The 20,124-nt window shown below is 38.1% G+C and overlaps 1 protein-coding gene across 1 annotated transcript in view; it reads left to right on the plus strand.

Moving 5' to 3' along the window:
• The window catches only part of akt3b (v-akt murine thymoma viral oncogene homolog 3b), a 42,217-nt gene extending 24,635 nt beyond the window's left edge, over nucleotides 1-17,582 (plus strand). The window contains exons 9-14 of the mRNA XM_030145430.1: nucleotides 274-396; nucleotides 1,216-1,344; nucleotides 7,365-7,579; nucleotides 11,284-11,371; nucleotides 14,015-14,117; nucleotides 16,108-17,582. Coding sequence (XP_030001290.1) covers nucleotides 274-396; nucleotides 1,216-1,344; nucleotides 7,365-7,579; nucleotides 11,284-11,371; nucleotides 14,015-14,117; nucleotides 16,108-16,193 — 744 coding nt within the window. The 3' untranslated portion in view covers nucleotides 16,194-17,582. The remainder of the gene's footprint in view (nucleotides 1-273; nucleotides 397-1,215; nucleotides 1,345-7,364; nucleotides 7,580-11,283; nucleotides 11,372-14,014; nucleotides 14,118-16,107) is intronic.
• The last annotated feature ends 2,542 nt before the right edge of the window (nucleotides 17,583-20,124 follow it).

Raw genomic sequence — 20,124 nt, forward strand, 5'->3', positions numbered from 1 at the left:
GAGGAGGAGATATTAAACTAAATAAATGAGCGCTTCATCTGACAGTTCATTATAACCATTCAGAATCATTGGACATGAAGGTGACGCAAAAGCTGTAAAATGAGCTAAATCTGTGCAGGTAAAGGTGTTAGAAAAATGGAAATACTTAAGTAAAAGTGCCTAGAATTTCTGAAATTTTCAAAAGAATAAAAAAAAATTCCACAAATCTATGAAAAAATCATATGTCTGAAATCTATTGGTGTTTTTTTTTTTTTTTTTTTTTTTTTTTTTCAGTTATTTTTCCACTTGTCAAGAGAAAGAGTGTTTTCGGAGGACCGGACCCGTTTCTACGGCGCTGAGATCGTCTCTGCTCTGGACTACCTACATTCAGCCAAGATCGTCTACCGTGATCTGAAGGTGATCTGCAACTTCTGCTACTGCAATCAATGACTATTTTCAATCTCCATTATTGTGTCAATTATTTTATCAAATTAACTAACTGGATTTTTGGTCTGTGAAAAGTCAAAATGATGAAATGTATTGATCAGTGTTAAATTTAATATGATCTCATGTTTGTTTCATGAGCCAGAGATATTCAGTTCACTGTCATAGTGAAATTTACGTTTAAAATTGTATAGTTAGTTTTATAGATAGTGATTAATTAATTGATTAATTAATTTTACTACACTACAACAAAAGTACCACATAACAACAACATAATGTGCCTGCACTTGAAAACCCTTGGCCGTCAGTCCACACCAGGGTTTGTCAGCCTTTTTTGAACCAAGCCCCACTAATGGCATCATCAGCCTACACCCCCACCCCCCAGCCCCCCACGCCCGAAAATATTTTTGGGGGGGGGGGGGGGCACGACAAACTGACGAAAACACCGGCAAGGGCTGAGGGTAAAAAGTATGAATACTGTGATGATTTTAACATCTAATTTTGTCCAAATCCCAAATATATTCAGTTTTGCTGTTGATTCTGAGTCTTATTAATATTTTACTAATAACTCTGTGTGACAAATAAATCACTTAATCACTGAGGTTCTATTGAAGCGTACCAGTAGCTGTCAAATCTGTGCAGAATAAAGAACTGTATTTACCCCTGAGATCCTGAATCCCAAAAGCCTCATAAATGTATTTAAAGACAGCGCTGATGTAAATGTACTTACACTGGTTAGACAAGCAGATAAAACATATCCATATGGTAAATGTTTTGTTTCGTCTTTTTCAGCTGGAGAACCTCATGTTGGACAAAGACGGCCACATCAAGATCACCGACTTTGGCCTCTGCAAAGAAGGCATCACTGACACTGCCACCATGAAGACCTTCTGTGGAACACCGGAGTACCTGGCTCCAGAGGTCAGAGGTCACACCACACATAGATCTATCTACTCAGGGAACCAGTTCAGTGTTCTTCTGTGCCTCTGTTACAGCAAACAAATGCTATGGAAGGACAAACACCAGCAATGAATTCATCCTACAAACATTACAGTCTGTACAGTGCAGTGCAACATAAATGAAAGCAAAATAGATTTGCAGAACAATTTAGAAACAATGAATTTCTCAAAAAATGACAAGCAATTTAACGGTTATTTTCAAAACTGTATGTGATTTAAAAACTTTTTGTTTTAATTTCACTGCCAGATTAGGGTTAAGTTTTACCTCTTGTTAACTAATTCGTTTCCTTGTACTGTGTTGAGACAAGGTGTGACAGTAACATTTACCAAAACATTTGCCCTAATTTAAGAGGTCAGCAGAGAAATGTGAAAAAAAATCCAGGCTCAAAAAAATATACATATATCCCTAAAATAAATAAATACAAAATGAAGTAAAAGTGGTAAAATTCCTAATATTAAGAATACATTCACCCATAAATGTGATAGACAAATAAATAAATAATGAACAAAAAATGTTAAAAACAAAACTGAACAATCAAATAAAAATAACAACTAAGAAAGATTTCTAATTTTTCACCATCTCTGATACGTCCATAATCTGATTTATCACGTTCATCTGTACTCTAGGGTTCTACAGTTGTCTTAAAATGATAATAAGAGCCTCACTGGGCCACATGTTTTTTATCTGAAGGAAACAGAAAGACACTAGTCTAACTAAACAACTCTAAAGTCTGATCAAATACTTTTTTAGCGTCTGTGGAAGCTACACAGAGAGGCTTCCCACACGTGAATATCAGGATTTATGAAAACCACTGTGGAGTCCAGGTACCTAAAGCTGCACTTCCTCTAAAGGCAGTTCACTGTCTGTCTTTACAACAAAAGTGAACGTCAGTAACTAATTTCACTTCTCCTAATGCAGGTCATGGTTGAGGGTGTGTAAAGTATGAGGATGTGAAAGAGGATATCAAATATGTCAGGGCCAAAAGGGTAGCTCCAGAAGAAAAGACACTGACTCAAACTATGAGGACAAGTTGTCTTTCAGTTTTTATTTGACGTATTGATGGTCAAATATATGTTAAAACTTACTCCAGCCTCTCCACAAGGCTTTAAAAAGTCAATGATTTAATAATTAAGTTATGATTTAACTGTTTTCCATCTTATGGGTATCAATCACTACAAGCAGGACCTCTCAACTTTTGAAACTGAATTAGTCCTAAAGTTATTATCACACAGTAATCAATCAATTATGTATTTATCTGCAGAATCTGAACTAAATGTATGTGTTTAAATATTTGTGCTTCTTAAAATAATTTTTTATATTTTAAGGTGTTTTTTCTCACAAAACTGTTATGTTAGCATTCTCCACTGTAACAAGACACTCACACTTACTACACATTCTCCTCCCTTGTGTGGCTCTAAGGCAGAGGTTGCGCTAGACATTTTTATTGTTCATCATTTTGACGGACATGTCGTAAAAATTTTGTCATAACATATTATTATCCGTCATTTCACATTTGTATTTTTTATTGATAATGAGATATACAGGGGTTGGACAAAATAATGGAAACACCTTAAAAAATCAACAAAATATAATTTAATATGGTGTAGGTCCGCCTTTTGCGGCAGTTACAGCCTCAATTCTCCGAGGTATTGATTCATACAACTTGTGAATTGTTTCCAAAGGAATTTTAAGCCATTCTTCAGTTAGAATACCCTCCAACTCTTTTAGAGACGATGGCGGTGGAAATCGACGTCTTACTTGAATCTCTAAAACTGACCATAAATGCTCAATAATGTTGAGGTCTGGGGACTGTGCCGGCCATACGAGATGCTCAACTTCATTAGAATGTTTCTCATGCCATTCTTTAACAATTCTAGCTGTATGGATTGGGGCATTATCATCTTGAGGTGAAGGTGTTTCCATTATTTTGTCCAACCCCTGTATTTAGTAGTATTTAATGTTCAAAAACATTTCGATAATGCAGCAACTGTAGTTGCTGCTGGCTGATAAACCAACGTGATATCACAACTCGCATAATTATATACGCCACTTTTAATTGGTGTGTTATCTGTAGACATTGTAAGCTTTCCTTGTGTATGTTGACACAGTGTCAAATACCATGCACTGAGGATTAGGGTTCGGGTTATGTGAACCAGAGATCTTGGCACAAATTGACATGCCATCAAATAGCACATGAAAGGTAGAAAATGCATACATATAGCACACCAAATGCCTTAAGAACTGGAGCACTCCTTGCTTGTCCGTCATCCTTCACCGCATCAGTCCCTCTTTTTTCACCGCGTTTATCAATGCCATCACATTTACTGGGCTTTTTAAAATAACTAAGGAGACTCGGCTGTCTTCACATTTTACGCTAGCAAAGAAGCATCTAATTTTGTCTAAAGTCAGCTAAACAATGACACAAGAGTTGACACTGACTGATTAATATGCACACTGGCACCAACTGGACAGGGGGTCTACTACAGGTGAACTAACTGGACAGGGGGTCTACCAGTGGCGGCTGGTCGTCTTTCAGACAGGGGAAGCTCATTGTCAGCTTACATTAAAAAAAAAAAAAAAAAAAAAAGTCAAGTTATTTAAACAAACAATTCGGCCCTCTGTTCCATTTTAAGAAAATGGTCAGCGACCTTATCGTACCAAGTAGGCGTCTTTTCCAGGGACTGGACCAGTGTCCTCTCTATGTCCAGCAGAGCTGGGCTGCTTAGATTGCCTTGGCCCATTGTGTTGTGGGTGTAAGACTTCAGCCTTTTTAAACTACAGATGCTACTTTCACTCCGACGTAGCCGACAGTATGATTGATTTAACGATCTACAAAACAATATTAAACTCGAACAAGAAATGATTAAATTATGTAACTGAAAAAAGAAAACGCTGAAATTATGTTAAATTGAAACAAGGAAGTCCAATGAGTGTGTTTTATTTACAGTGCAAGAAATGAACAAGTAATTTCGTAGTGGTTTCTCTCTTGATTTCACAGCAGAATGTGCGACGGTGTTAAACTGAACTCTGTCAGTGAAGGAGTAGATCTGAAACTAGCTGTCAGTCAAACGGGATTCAGCCTTTCAACTGATCCTCCAATCAGCACGTGGGATTCTGGCGTCCAGCCCGGCCGAGCTCCGCCCACAGCTCCATTCACCCCCAGAGACGCCCGGCGTCCGGGGGCGGGACAGCATCGTGACATTTATCCAATTACCGTCCAGTTTTGAGGCAATGAAAAAAACTGTTCCTCTCAGTCCCATTGAAGCCCATAGACGGCATTTGCCCGTAGACAGTCTACGGGCAAATGCACTGAGCAGAGATCGAATGAGAAAACAGAGACACTGGCATGTATGAGAAGTGAACAACATCGAGTCTGTTGATTTGTGATAAAGCTGATTCTGAACGAACTAATCTTTGAGATGAACGTGTTCTAACACATTTGTAGTCAATAAAATGTCAACACAACCGTTCATATTTGACCATTTAATTTCGTAATTTTAGGGGAAGCCGGGCTTCCCTTACAGTCTATGAGAAATCGCCACTGGGGTCTACTACAGGTGGACTAACTGGACAGGGGGTCTACTACAGGTGGACTAACTGGACAGGGGGTCTACTACAGGTGGACTAACTGGACAGGGGGTCTACTACAGGTGAACTTACGGGGAGTCATTTGACTGAAGTATCGCTGTTGTATTCAGCGTAGTTGTGAACAGTGGCGCTGTTGTGCAGGTGGGATGCTGGTACGGAATGTTTGATGCCTTGTTCAGAGACAGACAGACCAGCGATCCTGCGAGTAGGTTCTGTTCACAGTGTTGTGTGAAAACTTTCTTTGGCAGATTACCCTCAGTATTTTAATCAGTCAAAATGATGGGCGGCCTTCAGAATTTTCCGTCATTTAAAAAAAAAAATCCGTCAATGACAGAATATTTTCGGTTAACGCGACCTCTGCTTTAAGGTTTCAGATCCTAATTATTTTGAAATTTACAGATGAATAAGAAGGTAAGCAAAACATCCATATCAAATTTGCCATCAATTGGTGTGTGTTTAGCTGCTGGCCATCCCCCTGACAACCAAATTATAGATAAAGACACATGGATTTAATAATCTGGAAGTACTTTGTCTAAACTAACTCTATGTGTAATTTCACTGATAAAGATGCCTGTATTCTGGGTAAACTAGGACCTTTAGGATTCTCATAGTGTGTAACTGCTAGTCAGTCAGAGAAGGTCATTCTGCCATACTCAGCTGCAGATGAATCTCTCCTTATCTAAAAGTAAGTTTTCTTCTATGAAAGTTATATATTCTGAAAGTACTTTTGGAGAACTACACTTTAATCAAAATTCTAACTGTGAAAAATTAAATCCAACATTTTTGTAGCATTTTTCTTGATTCTCCTTCTTTGAAATTGTTAGGCAGCCTGAGGCTTGAGGCAAACTGCTATATTGTTGAGAGGTCCGTTCAGCCTTTGACTTTGAGAGGCTGCTGTGCTTGTGTTGATGAGGCAAGGAGAGGAGCAGGCCGGCATCAGTGGCTGACTACCCCCTTATAACTAGCAGCATCACAGCCCTGCCTGTTACACATGTGTACCCTAAAACGCTGAGTTAAATGATTTCTGACATTTTGTACAACCTGATACATAAACTAGAACTAGAACTTTATGAAATTTATGGATTTGGTTCAATTTAAAACTAATAATATAGATAATGTACAAAGCAAGAAATAATCTACTGCCAAGAAATATCCTTGGAATGATCACTGAAAGACAAAGAGGCTACAATCTAAGGGGAGACCTAATTAAAAAAAACATAAAGCAAGAACAACAATGAAAAGTATGTGCATACCAAGCTGTGGGGTGACTTTGTAGAACAATCTAGAGCAAGAGATAAAGGAAAGTACAAACATAAATATATTTAAAAAGAGGTATCAAAAATTTTTTCGAAATGGGTATAAGGAAGATGAGGGATACAAATAGCATTGTCCCAAATACCATTCATGATTTCTTTGAGAAAGTAATAATGATTTCAGAGATCTTTATATTTGTGAATGGACTAAAGTGAGGACAAATGTGAAGTCTAGATGGACTGGGGTTATGAAATTATGGAATGGCCCTGATGATGAATTAGGTTCCCTTCAGAACAGATTCATCTTAAAGAAAAAGTGTAATAAATATAACACTAGTGTCTGCAATCACAATACAAGCATTGCTACTAGATAGATAGATAGATAGATAGATGTAGTCTCATATTTTATATTGTGTTTATATTGTGTTTATATTGTGTATATTGTATTGTTTTACTATCACATAATAGTAGTAAGACTACTGATAATAGTCTTGTATTTGATATTGTGTAGTAGCAGTAGTGGTATTATACCTGTGTGGTAGTAGTGATGTAGCAAAATACAAAGAGTGAAACAGCGACAATAAACCATCTTCACTACTTAGTCATTTTAGGTATATTTCCTTCCTTCCATCCTTGAATCTGTTGGGTGTTGTTTTCTTTCTTGTTGACCTCCTCAACATCTTCCGAATCAAAGAAAATTTAAAAAAAAAAAAAAAAAAAACTTGGCAGAAAAAGATGGTCAAAACTTGGTAAAAACATAGCAAAAACAAAGGAAAATTATGACAGCACTGCAAACAACACTAAAAACAACAAATGACAAGCATAATAGTATAAAAAAAGCCCAAACTTACAATTACAGAGGCAGTGGGGGGTGCACTGAGCATGCTCAGATGTCTATGGAAAGCACAAGTCTCTTCAGGTCTCTTCTTTCAGCACGTTTTGAAATTTTTCTTATTGAGCAAACAGTTTAAGATAAATTATACATTCAGAGCACTTGTCAATGACACATCAGGAGCTAAAAGGGTTTAAATATGTATTCATAATCAGTATTGTGTGTTTAATCCAGCTTTCAAGCTTCTTCTGAATATAGGTGTTGTTGAAATTGTTGTCTAAAGTTCCATTTGTGTTGTACATTCTCAGGTGTTGGAAGACAACGACTACGGCCGGGCGGTGGACTGGTGGGGTTTAGGCGTAGTGACGTACGAGATGATGTGCGGCCGCCTGCCGTTCTACAACCAGGACCACGAGAAGCTGTTCGAGCTCATCCTCATGGAGGAGATCAAGTTCCCACGAACCCTGTCGGCCGATGCCAAGTCACTGCTGTCGGGGCTGCTCATCAAGGACCCCAACAAACGGTAAGACCAGGACTGTATTTCATCCTCATGGTCCTCGTTTGTTTTTGTATGTTTTCTCCTGTTCAGGATGAGCTCTAGTTTAATCTCCACCAGATATTTCTCTTTTTAGATTCTTTTTCAGGTGTCACGTCTCATAGTCTTCTGAAGCCCACTTCAGACCAAAGATTCACAAAGAAACAAAAAACTTACTAATTCAATTTGTAAAATTACCAGAGCTTTGTTTTAGAATAACTACATAGTGGGTTTTTTCACTCACCTGTTTTCAGAGTCAGTGGTAAGTCACATGTACAAGCAACAAGTAAAGTCTTCAGTATTAACCTTCAAGTCTCCAGCAGGTTTTATATTTTCTATATTTCTGTCCTGCTAAAAGTCAAGCAAGTGATGAGCCAGGTCATAGGAACCTCTGATGATCTGTCCTACATGAAAAGATGATTAATCAACAAGCCTCTCAGATGAAGAACAGCAAGAGACCTTCTGAAATTAAAATATAGACATGAAGATCTGTGTGACTCCAAAGTGAATCCAGAAACTTAAAAATCATCGTAAAATAAAATAGTCGCCTGAAACATTTGACAGTGGTGAAATTTTATTAATTATGTTTACAGGCAGAATATTATTATTATACTTTTTACTCCACTGTACATCTGACAGTTTTCAGTCCTGAAACCCACGTATCTCCAGATGTGTTGATATCTAATGCTTGGTATAAACTGGACAATGATGTTTTCTTTATCCCTTTTAAAGCCATCTCCATGTCCAATCAGGTCAATGCAAAGTCAAGCCGAGTCTGTAGTTCTAGTCAAGGGTCCAATTAAGTGGTCACACACGGACACATTTCATGTTCAACAGTCTCTGTCATGTAAACAGCATGTATTATACATATTTGAGTAGGTATTTATAAGCACTTTAACATTATGTGTAACAAAATTTGGGGATATAAAATTTTTAGGTGAAAAATGTTAAATTACTGCTCGATAATACGTGGACTTGAAACAGACATCAGTTTTTTAAGTTTTACGCAAACATTCAAAACATGCAGTTCTTGACAGAAATTGATATCAAGTAGGAAAAACCTTTTAGACATTATGTTCAACTATGCTGAAAATAAATTTTGGAGTAAAAATTGAAAAGTCTCTGTTTTATTGACATTAGAATGTGGTAACACATGGACAGGCTGCCATAGTAACACATGGACGACTCTTTACCATTGTATGCATCACCCAAAATGTTGACCTAGTTTTTAAAACAACAAGCCCAATATAATCCCAATGCTTTAGTTAATGTATTTAACACTAACACGGTGTTATTTACAACTTGTGGTGGTCCATACGGATATAGGTAAATTACAAATAAAGAGCAATTTCTTGGTAACAGTTCACAGATAGACTTTTTAAATGTGACCAGTGTATGAATTCACAAACTTCATCATTCAGAATTTTCATTTCTCAAATAGGCAGTCTTTTGCATGTCTTTTTGTTAATTGAATGCAGCCTAGCAGAAGGTTCGGAACTTCTTTTGTACTGTGTAAGTGGTATTTTAAAAAGGATAACACTTCCATAAAATTGAGATCTTTAGCTAAAAAAATGAGCCCACTTGATAAATGATGTGTGCAAATTTATTTCTTCATGTTGATATTCCCTTTTACTTGATCGGACCCTCAAGTAGGGCTGCACGATTAATCAATTTTAAAACGAAATCTGATTTTTTTATTAGGACGATTTTTAAAAAAGGGAAATCGTCAAATCGATTTCATCTCTCTCATGCCTCTGGGCTACCGTAGGCTCCTCCTGTTATCTGTAAGAGCGGCCTTTCACAGAAGTCTGTGTAATGACCACAGACCTTAAATCTGTGATGGGTCCGCAGTAGTGATACCAATGTAAGCCGTGGTTTCAAGCACGGATCCCGCAATTCAAATATAACTGCATGGGGATCACTCATCTTACGTTATCCTGCATGGATCTGTACCGTCTTCTTCCAATCTGGGTCCGGGTCGTGGGGGCAGCAACCTCAGCAGAGGAGCCCAGACAGCCTCTGCCCAGACACATCCACCAGCTCCGGGAATATAATCTCTCCAGCGTGTCCTGGGTCAGTCTCTTCCATGCACGAATCCCCTAATTTAAAACCACATGGGGATCACTCATATTATATGATCCATGCACGCACACATGACTGATGTCTGTCACCGACTTACATTGGTATAACCTCTGTGGGCCCATCATGTGATACCATCACAGATTTGAGGTAGGGAGCAGTGCCTTGCATTGTGGGCTGCTCACGAAAATGACATGCTGACTTCTGTTGTCTTTTGTAGTTTTACTCAAAAATCAAGTGTTTAGAGGAAAATATTGGGATTTAATTTTTTGCCAAAATCGTGTAGCTCAAGTAAATCTTACTTTGGCTACACTTGGGCTATCTATACAAGTAAATCTTAAATCCTAAAAATCCGGACTTACTTACCACAAAACGCAGCGTTATCATCGGCTGTTTTCCTGATAGTCCAGTCTCGCTAATCAGGTGACACCAACTTTTACAAAAAATGCTCAACCCTCTTGTTTTCTTTACATTTGTGTCAATAAATAACAATACCTGAGTGCAGCTGTAGTGACCATCGCTGTCTTCATTCGTTTTTTTAAAACACTAGCTATCACGTCCAGTAGAGCTGCACGATACTGGAAAAAACTGACATTGCAATTTTTTTTGACTCTGCGATATATATTGCAATATGAAATAGCTGTCTGGTGCTGACATAAACGGTCAGATAAATTAGTTATGTTACCTGTCATCATGGCAACAACTGCAAGGCACTATCGACACAGAACACGTGTTTTGATATCATCCTTCTTGTAGCCGACTGATGTTGCTTTTCTTTTTGGCACCAAGTCTTCGTTTTTGGTGTTTTTGTCTTGTTTGTTGCTCATTTTTCAATGTTGTTACCAGCAACTCATTCCGTGTGTAGGGGCGTGGTCTGCTTTGGCAAAATGTTTAAAAACAACTGTGATTGGTGGATTGCTGCACCCAGTGTGTGTCAGGTACCCTTGAAATTAGTTGAGAACACGTTGAGTTCATTTGCCTCCATCATTGCGGGATCTGTGATGTGGCTATTGTGCACACATACATTGCGATGACGATGCTCAAACGATATATTGTGCAGCGCTAATGTCCAGCTACAGGAAGTGCCTGAAAATCTGACAGAACAGAAGTGCATTCACTGACTCATCTTGTTGCATTGGTCTGAACTGGCAGAATTTCAGAAGAGTTGTAAGAAGTTACAAATGTCAGTTTGGTCTGGTCTGAACTGAGGAAGTCTAGTTGCTGTCTTCTCAGCACAGAACTTACTCTCCTTTATTATCCATAGATTAGTAAGGATATTAAATGACACAACAGGGAATAAGAGAGGAGTTTACCCCTGAACATTGAGTTTATTTCACCATTGAAACAGCTCTCCCAGCATAAAGAGGAAACACAGTGACAAAGGGTGTTTAAAAGGCCCATTCTGAATCCCTGAGGCGTTTTCTGCCTCTAACAAAGAAACTGGTGAAAAGAGACGACTGCAGCTTCACACAACGAACTCACTCACCCCGTTCACAGCGAGCTATTTTGGGATCAGTAGCAGGTGGATATTCTGGTTGCATTGATGGAGACTTTGGAGGAGCAGCATTTGAAGTCTGATTTGAATGTCTTCTTCTGTCTGTGTTCGCTGACAGGCTGGGCGGCGGACCGGATGACGCTAAGGAGATCATGCGACACAGTTACTTCGGCACAATCGACTGGCAGGACGTCTATGACAAGAAGGTGAGAGTAGATTTTAGCTGGCAGACGTCATCCTGTCTACGCGGGTAATTTATTCAAACAGCATAACTGAGATATTCTCGTATCAGGGTTACCTCATTTTTCAAAAGAAGTCTGGCTGAAACTTAAATTAGAACGGAAAAGAAATAAATTACACAATCTCACTTCATCAATGAGTTTACTTCCTTGTCTGTGGATCTGCTTTAGGACGACTTGAACTTTGTATAAACACAGTCAGATGGGATGTTTAACTCTTAAAATAGGTTAGACTCACATTAGCCTGGATTTTTTATTTTTTTTTAACTCGAATGGTCATTGTTGATGAGACTGAAGATGCACAAGTTGTTCATGTTAAGACTTTTATACTCTGTTGCTTTGTAATAACTACATGTGTAGCTGATTCTTTTATTTTCCAACACCTTTTCTATTTCACCATTAACTTACAAGTGTGAATAAATTGGTAATTATACCTTATTTTATATTTATAAGCAGTATGTAAAGATGTTGTTTACATACAAGTTGATAGAAAATTGTCCACAGATTTAAAAAAAAAAAAAAAAAAAAAAGAAGTCTTAACAGGTCTTAAATTTGATTGACCCTAATTAATGCATTAATTATTGTCCTTACAATTGGTAATTAATCCTCAAATCTGACACTCAAAGGTCTTTAAAATGATATTGCTATATATTTTTTTGTAAATCTTTGTGCAGATTTTGTCAAATGTGTAGTTAGTGTTGATGATTTGATGCTAACGGAGATGGGAATGAGTGGAACATCAAACATTCATGGGTGGAGGGGTTCATGTATGAGCTTTAGCAGCTTGAACGTCAGTAGCAGAAACATTAGTCATGGACAAATGGAAATGTAACGTTGGCTGGATTGAGACATGGTTAAGACTGGTTCAAGACAATAACTATGAGGCCTGTTAGACAGTTATTCATCAGTCGAAGGTCTGAAATGTGATGCCTTCTAAAAATGTCTTAAATAACCATAAATTCAGCTTCCTCAAACATACCATGATATAAGTATTTATTCTTATTGTATTTGTCATTCACTGTAGTTCTGTTTCTGACTGCATATAATGAATGATAAGAAAATCAAGTTACAAAGATGGACAAATACTGTACATTTATTGATTGATGTTTTTGATAAACTGAGAGATTTAATGTTCCCTTTATTGGTTGACTGTAAAATTCTCTTTCCTAAGTGGGAAAAGACCTCTGGGATTCATTGCAAAAAAGCTGAAGAAAACATGATGGGAAGAATGAAAGAATGTACAGACATGAACTTAAAAGAACAAAACAAACCAATAAGGCTAGCCTTCTGTCTTGATAATAATAAGACCATGGTTCTCAGACTGACTCTTGTACCCCTGGTGGGACTCATGCTCCCTCTAGTGATACATGGAAAAATCTTAAAAATATTATTATGAGGGGGGGCTGAAAAGTTCATAGCTTGACTAAGAAGGAGTTATTCCACAGCAATGAAACTTTGCATACATTAAATTCAACCTCTCCTGATACTATTTGCATGGTTTCCTTCCAGATTAACCCACATTGGATAAATAATTTAGGACTTTGAAAGTAGTACCAGAGACATTTGGTGAACCATCCTTGTTACTGTGGTCTTATCAAATGTCTGCAGAAAAAGGGGTTAGCCCCCAAGGACATTCATGCTGACATGGTTGCTATAGGGGATGATGCTCCAGCTTTATCAACTGTGCAAAACTGGGAAGCTGAATTCAAGAGGGGTAGGGAGAACGAGGGAGGGGTGAAAAGCAAGCATTTTCATGAAATTTCTGTATTACCACTTTTCAAAGTCCTAAATTATTTATCCAATGTGGGTTTATCTGGAAGGAAACCATGCAGTTAGTATCAGGAAAGGTTGAATTTAATGTATGCCAAGTTTCATTGCTGTGGAATAACTCCTTCTTAGTCAGGCTATGAACTTTTCAGCCCCCCCTCATAAAAATAGTAAGTAAAATTCAATTTAAAAACACAAAACTATCAGTATACTTCTACACTTTGTGAGTGCTTTTACAATGAGATAATGGAATAGGGGTTTCAAGCATGTTTTGTGCAATAATTTCATTTAATTTAGTTCAACTTAGAGGACAAGCCAAGTGACTGTGTTGAGTATTCACTGTTAGAAACTAAACTCTGATGTGAAGAGAATGAGCTGCAGCAGTGAGTAATGGTTGAAAATGCTTGGTTCTTGATTCACTCCTCTTTACATCTAGAGTCATTGCAGTTCTAGTGTTACATCTCAGTCATACCTGAATAGCTTCACATTGTCTGAAGTTGATATCAGTTTCAGAAATACTGCTCTAATCATCCTAAAGTCACTCTAGTTACTGAAATTGAGTATCTAAAGAAGTGAAGTGTTGAGTCAGTTGTTCTGTTCAGGAAGGGGGGCAGGTTGTCATCCACTCATTATCAGATCACCCAAGATGCTTTTAATACCATGTGTGAATATGTGTGAATAACTGCATAGTTTCAGTGTCTGTCAGGAAGCAATTGGAATTTTCTCCACTACACTTACAGTGAAGCCTTAGCAGCTGTTTCGTTCTTTAAAATCATAACTCAGCTTATTATTACTATGATTATTTTGACTTTGGCCTCATTCTCTGTTTCCTGTCTGCTCCAGCTGGTCCCGCCCTTCCAGCCCCAGGTCAGCTCGGAGACGGACACCCGCTACTTCGACGAGGAGTTCACAGCACAGACCATCACCATCACTCCACCGGAAAAATGTGAGCATGAAAAATCAGTTGTACTGCATTCACACGACACAAAGAAAACACACTAACATCAGGGGGTGCCTTCAGTGTCAAAGGACACAACCGTTCTCTGTTTAATGACTCTGCAGTCGGCATTATATGAGTGACTATTAAATAGTGTTTCCTACAGTTCAGATCAATATGCACTGGTGGTCTCATTCTCCAAATCGTGCACTGTGTAACATGACAGTGATGAGGGTCCTGTCATGAATTATTAGTGGTCACAGGTAACCACTGTGATATTGTCTCTGGCCTCCATGATGATTTCAATCGTTTCCTGTTTCCTGGCGCATCCATGACAAACATGAAATACAGAGAAATAGATAAAAGATAGAAGAAAAAAATAAATTCCTCTGACAGAACTGTGTATTGAGTCCATCACCTGTTTTTAGTCACTAATAATAATGATAATAATAAGTGGTGCCAGGCACAACAAACTCCGCCCCTCGCACATATTGTAGTTTATTCTGGCATTGATCCAGCTGATGTCATCGTGTTCTTTGTGCGTGCTGATTTCAGCATAGGCATAGACAGCATAGACAAATTTCGGCCATTATAAGTAAATGGGAAAAATAAAAGATTTTAAAAATTCAAAAAAATTTTAATTTTGACCTACTTTTCCCCAACTGTAATCACATCTATTGTGGGTCACTGGCAATCTATAAGCCCAATTTGGCATGAGTTCAACCAATAGTTTTGCTGCTAAAGTGTAAACAAACAAACAAACCGAACCAAAAACAATACCCCTTGCCTCCCCTTTGGGTGCGGGGTAACAATAATAATACATAATTTATGCTACATTCACACTGCAGGTACAAGTGGTCCAAATCAGATTTCTTACCCATGTGTGACCCATATCTGATTTTTTTATGACAGTCTGAACAGCACAAATCCAATTTTTTCAAATCAGACCCAAAACACTTTCATATCTGGTGTTAAGTCAGATACATACTGTATATGATGTTTTGCAATGTGATTTCAGTCTGAACAGTCATGTCACATTTCATCTGACTTTCATCATCATCAAAATGTGACAAATGACGCAATTCTGTGCTGGATGACGCAGGATCCAGTGAGATCCATATGTACTTCCATAAACACAGTGGTGTGGGTGACATACAGGACACTTCAGGACCATAGACTGTTCACACGAGTCTGGAAGAGTCAGGAAGATTTTAGTGCATATTTGATATATTTGGTCAAATGCTTTGAAATGTGTTAATATCCCATTAGTTTATTTGGCGTCCATGTAAACCATGGGTGTCAAACATACGTACATACAGCCCGTGGGTCAAAACCGGCCTGCCAATGCCTTTGGGATGAAGTTGTGGAATTGTGAAAATTACAATGAAGATAATAATCAGTCATGTTCGTTCAGGTTCCATATACAGACCAGTTCCATCTAAAGTGGGTCAGACCAGTAAAATACTATCATAATAGCATATAAATAATGTCAACTCCAAAAATTTTGTAAAATTACATAAAAATATTTACATTTTAAAACTATCCTTGCACAAAAAATGTGAATAAACTAAACAAATATGAACAAATTGAAATGTCTTAAGAAACATAAGTGCAATTTTAACATTATTCTTCCTGTTACTGAATGTTTTCTGTATTCATAGACCCACCATGATCTTTAAGTTGTAATGCACATGTGTAAATGATAAACTCAGGCAGAATATTGTTAAAATTACAATTATTTTTCTTAAGAAATTTCAGGTTCATGGTTTTTCATGATGTTCATATTTTTTTTAATGATAGTTTGTAGATTTAGGCTTTTTTATTATTGTACTGGTCTGACCCTCTTCATATCATATTGGGCTGAATGTGGAACCTGAACTAAAAGAGTTTGACGAACCTGATGTAAACTGTTGAGCTGAAATCTCTAATGATCTCATTGAAGCTGAAGACATGTTGTCTGATGTCCATGTAACCACAGCTACTGTTTGCGTCTCTGCAGATGACGAGGACGGGATGGACGCGGCGGACAACGAGCGGCGGCCTCATTTCCCACAGTTCTCCTACTCAGCCAGCGGGCGGGAGTGAGCTCTGCCCGGCCAGCCAGTATCGTCCCCATTCGTGGCCATTTTGAGGAAAACACGTAGCCATTTTAGGAAAAAAAAAATACCAGTCTCCCCTCTTTTTCTCCTTCTCTGCCTCCTCGCAGACAAGAAAAAGTCTTTTTAGGGACTTTAAAAGAGGTTTTTGCACAGTGGGATAGACTCCAGACGGTCTCCCACACTAAAAAATAAGTCTTCTACATTTTCAGCGCTATTTACTGCAGAAGGCAATGTTTTTGTTATTTATTTTTTTCTCTCCGTCAGTATTAAGTTGTCGACCCAGGTTGCGTTCATCTTTGTCGTTTCTGCCCTTTTTCTTCTTCTTTTTTTGACTTTTTGCACTTGGTTTGGAAGAGCCGTTTTAGGGAACAAAAAACCAAAAATGTTGCCTTACGTGTGCAGATGTTTCGTATCATACCGACAGGGTGTTTTTTTTTTTGTTTTGTTTTTTTTTTGGGGAGAGGGTGGGTGGGTTTCGGGTTGTGAGGGGTAATTTTAGTTGAGATAAGTGCATGGCTTGTGGTTCACTTAGAAAAAAAGACAAAAAAAAAAAAAGACAAAAAAATTCTTTCTCATACATTTGCCATGGCAGCGCACATTCCCCAACCCCATGGCGATGAAAATCACTGTCTGCAGTTAAAAAGAAGAAAAAAAAGAGACAGAAAACAAGAATGGACGAGTCTGTATCATTCTTTTCATCGTCGCAGTGTTGTATTTTTTAACCCCTTCGTTTCTTCTCGCACTTTTGTGTTGATTCGTTTTTGTTTTTGTAAACAGGAAACACTAAACTGCCAGAAACTGCACAGTTCACTCAGGCGCCACAGAGCACAACCGCGTTCAAACTCAGCTAACCGCTCCAGCTTTCCACAGCCGGCAGGGGAACGAGGCCTTTCTCTGCCTTCTCACCGCTTCTCCTCGTCCTCCTTTTCCTCACCTCCTCTCTTTGTTTCCTCATCGTAGCTGTAGGACTAGTGGAATGGATGTTTACATAGGGAAACGTGGCTTAATGTATGCACTGTATGTATGTGGGACATGGGATCAACCTTATGCTGTCATAACACACACACACACACACACACACACACACACACAGTGAAACAGGAGATTAGCCTCAAGTCTGCAGTTTCCATCCAGAAACTCAAATCTGGTGTTTTCCAGTCGAGGTGTGTCTGACCTGCTGCCACCATCCCCACCTTAAAAACCACTGAGCTCTTTTTCCTGTAGACGACTGAGGTCATCCGTGTAATTTACGACCTCTGTTCTGGATACATCTTCTGTCTTATTTCAAATGCTCCTTAAAATTACACATGCTTTGTTTGTACTCATTCTAGATCGTAACCCTTGAAGACCTGAACAGACGCCGACGACCAAAAAATAGCATCTACTCATTAAATATATTTAATACCCGTTGATCCCCTAATCCTATCAATACATGTCAATAATGGGTGTAAAATACAGTTTGTCATCTTTTCACGGTCATCAGATATGACCCATTTAGATGTTCAGAAGCTCCGTAGTGAACGTGGAAACACTGTCATCTTCTACAACATTAATTCACCAGTAAAACCCACAGGGTTTGATAAATGACAGTGGTTGTACACACTGTTTTTATGTTCAGTTAACGATAAAGATCACCTAAACAGTCACTTTTTCTTTGGTTTTCACAGTTCTGGTATAATAACCTTTGAATACTGTGAGGTTTTATGAACATCTACATGATAGGTGAATTAAATATGTGAAAATACCCGATGTTCACTGAAAAAATGCAACATGCAAAGGATACTGTTATGATATTGGTGATGTAGAGTAATATAAATTTGGAAGTCTTTTTAAGTCTTAAATAACTGAGAGTTGTACTCGTCATAAACAACTGCGTTATTATTTTTAGATACCAAAAATACACAGCCTGCCCAAAAAAATTCCCCACACAAAATTCCCCCACTCAGCAACTGAATAAGATTCTTCCTTTGGATAATTACTGCAGTGATTAATATGTTTCAGCTGCAACTAATTATGTAACCCTTTAACTGATGCAGTAGCTTCTCAGTTCTTAAACAACCATCAGTTTGTAAAGAGAATAAAGATTGGACTGCGTTTCAATGGATAAAGGTCATGTGGTCTGAGGAGTCCAGACTGACTCTGTTCCAGAGGGGGATAAAGTGATTACCCATCATGCCTAGTGCCTACAGTACAAGCCTGTGGGGGCAGTGTTGTGATCTGGGGTTGTTTCAAGTTGCTCAGGTCTGAGTTCAAATGTTGAGACATTGCACGAGATAGTCAAAACAATTCAAGAGAAAGTTGGTCCAACAGAATATGTTCTATTTTTTGGGCCAGGCTGTGTATATTCATTTGATTTAATGTGGATAAAATCATCACTACATTCATTTGACTGCCACCACCCTCACTCTGGTACAACTGTAGTATTTTCCATTTTTAAAAAAGAAACTACATTTTAAGCCTCGGTTGATACAAGAGTATTTAATTTCATTTATCAGCCGCTTCGATGTCCGACATGTCATTGCTCGGATTGGTTTTAAGTTTCTCCAGATGTTTTTGCGTCACACCTCTTGGTACATTTACTTAGATATAAGAGGTCCGAGACAGGGTTTGTTTCCATTCAGAATATCTCAAGGAAGTTATGTGATCCAAGTGTTGCATAATCTGTCGATATTATGTGTGAAATATTTCAGTTTAACAGTGGAGGAGGTCCAAACTGTAAATGTAAATAATCTTTATCAATATCAAAATATTAGTATTAATCAAACGTACAAGTGTCAAATGACTCATATTCACTGATGCATTAATGTGTTTGTCTCCTACTGTTTTTTTATTATTATAATCTGACTACAAAGTCAATTATTAAATGAAATAGAGTAAAAGTACAGTATTTGGTTCTGAAATGTAGTGAAGACGTATAATTCTGCAGGAAATGGAAATATACAAGTACTGACATTTGTACTTTGTAAAAATACTGCGGTAAAAGTAATTCAGTCATGGTCAATATGGAATAAGACAAAGCGTTATTTATTTATTTATTTATTTTACAGTCCACTGCGAGCTGTTCCCTCAGTCCTTTTACACTGTTTTCATTCAACTCTGTTACCTGGTTTCTACTCATGTCTTGCAGACTTTTCCATTCTGATTCAATTCTTTCTCAAAAACGTCAACAGCTGGGGTCAGTTCAGACATGTTTCCTTTCAGCTCCAATCTGCTGCTGCTGAAAAAGATCTGAAACCCCAACTCAGCCACTGCCAACCATCTACAGAAACCACCTCACGCTGCTCAAACATTTCTTAGCATTTAACAGTGGTTTAGCATCAGAGTTGCACTGAATAAAATCCAAACGTTTTACAGCGCTTTTGGACAAGATTTGTTGCCGCATTCTTCAAACTTAATGATAAAGTGTGAGGTTGGTTGTTGCTTTTTGATCACATACAGATAATACCAGATTTGTTTTGCATCTGGAGTAAACTGCAGACTTATCTCTAATCACAAAATGCATGATTTCTTTCTTCACGGTTCCTGCACACATCAGGGAATATGTTTGGTGTTTTAGAGCTTCTTTAAAAAGGGATTTGCAATTTGTGAATCTGTGCGAGGCCCCGTCTTCTCCTGAATATTATGGCTGCTGTGTAAAAGTGATGACGGGGCAGAGAAACGTGGCGTTCAAACATATCGAACACTGAGGTCTGATGGGTTTTTTTGGGGTTTTTTTTTTTTTGCAACTGAAAACCTGTGCAGGAACTTTGACGAAACAGCATGTGGAGGTTTTCAGCCTGAAAGAAAAGAGGGGAAACACACACAACAAACACACAGGACTATTTCCAGAAACTGTATTTTATCACACAGACACTAACAGAAACGAGACGCTGGGATCTGTGTCCCTGTCAGTATTATATGAGAAGAACTACACTCAT

This window comes from Sphaeramia orbicularis, chromosome 1 (genome assembly GCF_902148855.1).
Source record: "Sphaeramia orbicularis chromosome 1, fSphaOr1.1, whole genome shotgun sequence".
NCBI classification, from domain to species: domain Eukaryota; kingdom Metazoa; phylum Chordata; class Actinopteri; order Kurtiformes; family Apogonidae; genus Sphaeramia; species Sphaeramia orbicularis.